Source organism: Colletes gigas, unplaced genomic scaffold (genome assembly GCF_013123115.1).
Source record: "Colletes gigas isolate AHSC1104 unplaced genomic scaffold, ASM1312311v1 Colletes_gigas_Sc00087, whole genome shotgun sequence".
Classification (NCBI taxonomy): Eukaryota; Metazoa; Arthropoda; class Insecta; order Hymenoptera; family Colletidae; genus Colletes; species Colletes gigas.
In genome coordinates, this window is record NW_025106715.1 from 53,018 (window position 1) to 59,544 (window position 6,527).

At 34.9% G+C, this 6,527-nt stretch overlaps 1 protein-coding gene across 1 annotated transcript; it reads left to right on the top strand.

The window, feature by feature from the left end:
- Positions 1-2,839: 2,839 nt before the first annotated feature.
- On the top strand, positions 2,840-6,527 carry LOC122403985. Its single transcript, XM_043407834.1, has 12 exons — positions 2,840-3,665; positions 3,748-3,866; positions 3,939-4,083; positions 4,164-4,293; positions 4,374-4,539; positions 4,622-4,802; positions 4,870-5,228; positions 5,298-5,454; positions 5,619-5,750; positions 5,902-6,019; positions 6,137-6,291; positions 6,416-6,527. The coding sequence occupies exons 1-12, from the start codon at positions 3,019-3,021 to the stop codon at positions 6,516-6,518; spliced, it is 2,412 nt and encodes an 803-aa protein (XP_043263769.1). The 5' UTR covers positions 2,840-3,018; the 3' UTR covers positions 6,519-6,527.

Here is a 6,527-nt window from a genome sequence, read left to right on the forward strand (position 1 = left end):
TGCGCCCCAATCCAATCCGATTCAACCGCTTACCTCTCTTCGCGGTATATGCGAGCCCCGCCTTAGTCAGACTCGTCGCAACTGTCCTCTGGTTCCCTGTCGCTTGTTCCCAGTTTTGTTCAACAATCACTCGTATTTTCCTCGAGTCTTTCTCAATCGTTTCTTCCAACGATTTACATAGTACATATGTTCTTTCGGCTCTTATTATCCTATTTCTTCGTATCGTCACATATTTTATGCTCTTTAACCAATTAACGGTATAACAAAAGATATTTAAAAGAAACATGATTAATTTACGATTATACAAATTATTATTTTATGATTCTAGTTGTAACCTAACGCAGCATATGTGTGTAAGTATTGTGCGTGTGATCGAATAAAGAGCGCTAAAATATTGGAACAACGCGCAGACAATTGACAATTTGATTTACCGTGAATTATAAGCAATATCAAGGAATGTATCAAACATTACATGCCAATAGTTTACCAATACATACCACTTTTGCCCAATATTTGTACAAAATTTTAGTGGCTTACACTGGTTGTTACACGCATAGGGAAATAAGTAAAATTCTACGTATAGAATAATTACATAAATTACGAAACCATCTATTTTTCTTACCTCTCGATATATGTATGTACATACTTCAAATTTATATTTGTTATAAATAGTTACACTACTAAACATACAATCTCTTATTGTCTCGATTGAAAATTTATCTCGTCCAAGTACATACATCGAAAAGTAAAAGAATGAAATGGTATGAATATTCAATCTTATTGTCTTATTCCTGTAACGTTGGAAAATTTAGGGACTTGCAGAAGGTTAACGTGATAGTGTCAAGGAACGGTAAGAGGATAAAGTACTATGTAGGTGTTCTGCATACATAGGCGCACGCGATTTTTTGGTAGCTGGTGTACATACATATGTATGTATGTATGTATGTATACCTACTTACTTACTTACGTAGCCACGCGAATGAAACATTTTATATAGTATTTTACATTTGCTGTCGATTGTACTCGCATCGAAATATGAATATCATAATCATGAAATCATCGGTACTCTCATACTTGAGAAAACGATATGCAATTTGTTTTTAGTTTTCTTTAAATATAGTGGGTGATATTCAATATAGGAGAACAGGGTACAGACAACATGATACGGTCCTGAATTCAACCGTAAACCGCCTGTCTGGTTGAGCACGCACCCGCGTCCCTCGAACGAGAAGGAGCAACAAAGAAAGGTAATGCTTGCACACTCGCTTGCAGAAACCTGTTCCTTCGGAACTTTTCCGTTTTCTTAACAATTATTTTTATTCGTCTGAATGTCCTGCCTATTAAAAATTAACCATCGATACAAAAACGATCTACAATCTCTCGACTATTGAATATCGTTCAATTATATTTTACTTAATCATTGCATTGCTTGTTTCTTTCTTCCTCCCTCTTTTCTATCGTGATCCGGTCTCTCGTTCTATCTCTCATTACTTAGCTGTCTACACTCTCCGCAGACAATGCATTTTTTGCTCGACTCTGGAGCCATTGTCGTGGGAGGTTGGGATTTTAGAGTAGAAAAATACATACATGTCAGATCATTTACCTCGAAATTATAAAATATGCATCGATACATCTCGGTTGTTTCTTTTACCGTAAGGTTACTGAATTTTGTTTAACAGACAAAGTCCTGTAAATGGTCGCTGATCTGAAAATCTATTTCATTCTTATCGATACACGTTTTTAATACATTGTCGTATCAAGTACGGTACACGATCGAATAATCAGTTTAATTAAAGAAATTACACGACAATTTACATTACCATTTACGGGAAGAAAATTGTTGACAAATTTTTAGATGAAATCAATATTATTATCGAGAATTTTCAGTAAATATTATAGTCACTTTCAAATATTTTTAACAAAAATATTTTAATCGAAAGAAGAATGGTGGTGCATAAAGAAATTTATTGTTTCTGACGGTAATATTTGATGAATAATTAGTCTCCTTCGGGAGACTATTTCCCACGTTAATATCGAGAGTCTTGAACTGTGAACGGGGATCATAGAAATTTTCTCAGGAACCACAGTAGCATGGGCAGCCGCACGAAGGAGACCCCCAGCAAGTTGTCTCCTCGAAATTCTTGTTTAGGTATGAGAAATTCTCTTTCTTTCGTAGGTAAATAGGGGTGAACCTGTATTGGGACAATAATGCCACAGCGAGCGGAATACTTAGGTACTTGGGAGAGTCAAACCCCTGGGGGGTCGTTGGACCAGGGCGCTATTTGAATTACCATAATAAAAAATATTTAAATGTTATCTCATATTAAGCTATAGTTTTGTTCTTTTTCTTCTTTCTTCTGAAAATACTGTAGATACAGCTTCCGCGACGATCTTTTTACCTTTGAATAAAAGAATAGGGATCAAGATTGCAGCATGCTGTCCTGAAATGAAATGAAATAAAATAAAATAAAATTATGACATTGAGCGTAAAAGCTGTATATTATTTATACTTGTATGACTATTATCATCTTGGTTCCTGTTGATAAAGATACTGTCTAAATTCAAACAAGGAAAAATTATTTTCATAGATGAATAATCTTCGACAAACGAGTAAACACTTTATGCGTAAACTCGTGTATGCATTAAGATTTTTTTATTCGTACCTTTAGACCGGTGACGGTTGGATTTTCCGGCACGCATCGTGTCTGTTGGTAAAAATCTAGTTTTTACATCAAAAGTTAATTCCAACTTGGTATAGAATCGATGACGTCATAAGCTCAAGCAACATGTAGGATTTACGAAACAACACGAACGTATGGTACGATTCGGATGAATTGGGTGTGTTTACTCGTTTGTCAATGCGTTACTCAGGCGTGGGTTGTGAATTAATGCTGGGTGGAGAAAAGCTACGTATTTCTTTTGTTTTCTCAAATACTCCATATTCCTACTGTTCTATCGAATTAGTGAAGTAATGGAATGAATGATAAAACATAAATAACGACTCTATCCTATCGAAAAATGGAGTTTGTCGATTTAAAAAAATACGTGACGGTGATCGTGTGCCTCTGTTGTTTGGGCGTTGTCGGACAATACGAATGGCAAATTCGAGATTCTTTTGATGAAATTCGTCTAAGAATGGATAAGATTAATCAATATAATTGTCTTATTCAACATCTCGGAGATCTTTACCTGCCAGAGGACTCGGTCTCTCATTTACCCGATATCAAAGACATTAACATTAATCCCGTGTTTCCGAATCGAACTGCTTTATTGCATCTTCATAATATGGCTCTTAGCAGATCTTTTTTCTGGAGTTACATTTTACAGTCACGATTTATACGTCCAGCCATCAACGATACGTACGATCCGGGCATGATGTACTATTTCTTGTCTACAGTTGCAGACGTTTCCTCGAATCCGCATATAAATGCCTCTGCTATATATTTCTCTCCAAACATGTCCTATTCCCCATCCTACAGAGGTTTTTTTAATAAGACTATGCCCAGATTTGCTCCAAGAACATTCAGAGCAGACGATTTCAACGATGCGATACATTTGGAAAGAATATCCACGAGAAACACATTTACGGTACAAGATCTTGGAGCTTTTCCAAGCGGTAGTCTCAGCGAAGATTATACAACGGATTATCATCGGATAAATGAATGGTAACTAAACATTTTATCAATGATATTTAAACAAACTCTCTGATTATTTATGCGTTCTAATGTATTCGGTTTATGAATTTAGGTACAAAAAATGGTTGCCAGATCATGTTGAGAAAAGACACGACACTAAAACCACTTATCAAGTTGAAATTCGGTATGCTAATAATACTAATGAAACATTTACATTTCATGGACCACCAGGTACAATAATAAAAACGATCGATCGAAACAAAGGTAGTTATGTGTTTAATTATTTCGTCATATTTTCTACAGGCGCGGACGAATATCCTGGACCTGTACGATGGACTAGGCCATATTTTGACTGTGGCAGATCAAATCGATGGCTGATCGCTGCGGTTGTACCTATCGCAGACATTTATCCAAGACACACAGGATTCAGACACATCGAGTATCCGACGTACGTTTTATACGTATTGCCAGATTTAAAGTAATGAATTTCGTTTGAATTACCTTTCAAATTATGTATCTTTTATTCAGATATACAGCAGTATCTGTAATGGAAATGGATTTTGAAAGAATAGATATAAATCAGTGTCCTAAAGGGGAAGGGAACATTAGACCAAATAGATTTGTAAATACTGCTCGATGTAAAACAGAAACCACAGAGGTATTAAACTTAAATGAAACTATTATGTTTTATACTTAATAATTTGATTCTATCAATTTTAATTTTTGCTACGCGTGCAGTGTGAACCATTACATGGTTGGGGTTTTCGAAGGGGAGGATATCAATGCAGATGTAAGCCAGGTTTTAGGCTACCTACTGTAGTACGACGGCCATATCTTGGAGAAATTGTAGAAAGGGCAACTCAAGAACAATATTATAATGGATTTGATTGCACTAGAATAGGATGTACGTGTTTCATTCCTATTGCCTTCATTCGTTTCTTTTTTCGTACCGTATCGCGCATTGAATGATGTATTTTACTTTTCAGGGATCCAAAAGACACCAGTACAATGGGAAAAGGCAAATCCATATCTTAGAGAACAATACCTTGAGCAATTTTATCATTACAGAAATTATTCTCTTGGACCAGATGCTCTTAGATCTGAGAAAATAAATATAGATCAAGCCCTTAAATTTATCTTAAGCGTAAATGCTAAAACATGCAAAAAGTAAGCATAAAGTGATTATTCCTTTAATTAAATTCGGAGACTAAGATTAAAAATGTAAAAATTATAGTTACACGCAAGAAGAGTTAACATTGCGCGGAGACATAGGTTTTGATGCCAAAGAATTCTTTGAAAATGAAGCAAAAATGGCGGCTCGATTGGCAAATTTTATCAGTGCCTTTTTACAAATTTCGGATTCCCATGAAGTTTATTCTGGTAAGAGAGTAGCAGACAGATCGCTTACCGAAGATCAAATGATCGGAGAAACTCTAGCTTTAGTTCTCGGAGATACGAAAATATGGTCTGCTGGGACATTTTGGGATCGTAACAAATTCACAAATAGAACATTCTTTGCCCCATATGCCTATAAAACTCAACTGAACACGCGAAAATTCAAAGTCGAAGATTTAGCCAGGTTCAATAACACAGGTAACATGGAAATTACTAAAAAATACTTGGATTCTTATAAATATTATAATCGTACGTGTATGCTTTCAGGCGAAGTATACACTAAAAAGAATTATTTTCAAATACTGAAACAAAGATGGGCAACAAATTTTGACGAATTAGAGAAATATTATATGAAAATAAAAATTAGATACAATGAAACTGGAGAACATTTAAAAAAATACGAACATTATCCAAATTCTTATAGGTAATTGCAAATAATACATTAAAATAATAAATTTCTTACATAAAATCTACATCATTCGATTAAAGTATAAAGAGATTATATTTGTGGGATCGAGAAGCAAAAGGAATTTGATCTCCCAAATAGGATTTATTTTAATGTGTGGGAACACGCGTTCGTCTGTACAGGGCCGCAAACCTGAACCATGGTCACTGGACAACTCCGTACTTTGATTGTAACGGTAAAATGGAGAAATGGGTAATTACTTATGCATCCCCATTTTTTGGCTGGGACAGCTTGAAAGAGAAACTGGAATTCAAGTAAGTATTTCTGTCCAACGCACACAACTGTACAGAGTTGTGGTATGTGCATGAGAAATTGAATGTGAGATACCCTATACGGATAGAAAACCAGTTTTATTACAAAGAAAGAAGAGAAGCAAGATCACATTTTGTATTAAAATCCTTACAGAGGTGTTATAGCTGTTACTATGGACCTGCTTCAGCTTGACATCAACCAATGCGACGATGTGTTTTACACACCCAATGCGTTTAAGGGTACACATAAATGTGATAAGAAAACGTCATACGTAAGATATTAAATTCTACCTAGATAAATGTTCACGTGTCTCGATTAACGTTTCGTTAATAATGTCATTCTATACAGAAATTGTATTCAAGAATCGTTTCGCTTTTTTTTGTCACAGTGCGTACCGATTCTGGGTAGAGGTTTCGAAACTGGTGGATATAAATGTGAATGTAAACAAGGTTTTGAATATCCATTTGAAGATTTAATTACGTATTACGATGGCCAATTAGTAGAGGCTGAATTCAATAATCTAGTTAACGATCAAGCAACCAGGTAATTAAACATATATATATATATATATAAATAAATAAATAAATAAAATTGTTGTGCAGTGGGCAGTTATCATATACGTGCAACACATGTTACAATGTAATTAAATTGGTGTTTGTTTTTTTAGATACGATATGTTTAAATGTCGATTAGCTGGTGCTTCGTCAGCCCAAAGTAGCTGGATATTATTGCTCACATCGATGTTTTATTACCTGATTAGAAATAAATAATGAACTAAA

Bases quoted from the DNA above. Each gene is read 5' to 3' on its own strand.
- LOC122403985 (XM_043407834.1), top strand. From the start codon at position 3,019: ATGGAGTTTGTCGATTTAAAAAAATACGTGACGGTGATCGTGTGCCTC. The intron at 4,540-4,621 runs GTACGTGTTTCA...TTTACTTTTCAG, and splicing joins TGATTGCACTAGAATAGGAT to GGATCCAAAAGACACCAGTA. The intron at 5,229-5,297 runs GTAACATGGAAA...GTATGCTTTCAG, and splicing joins AGCCAGGTTCAATAACACAG to GCGAAGTATACACTAAAAAG.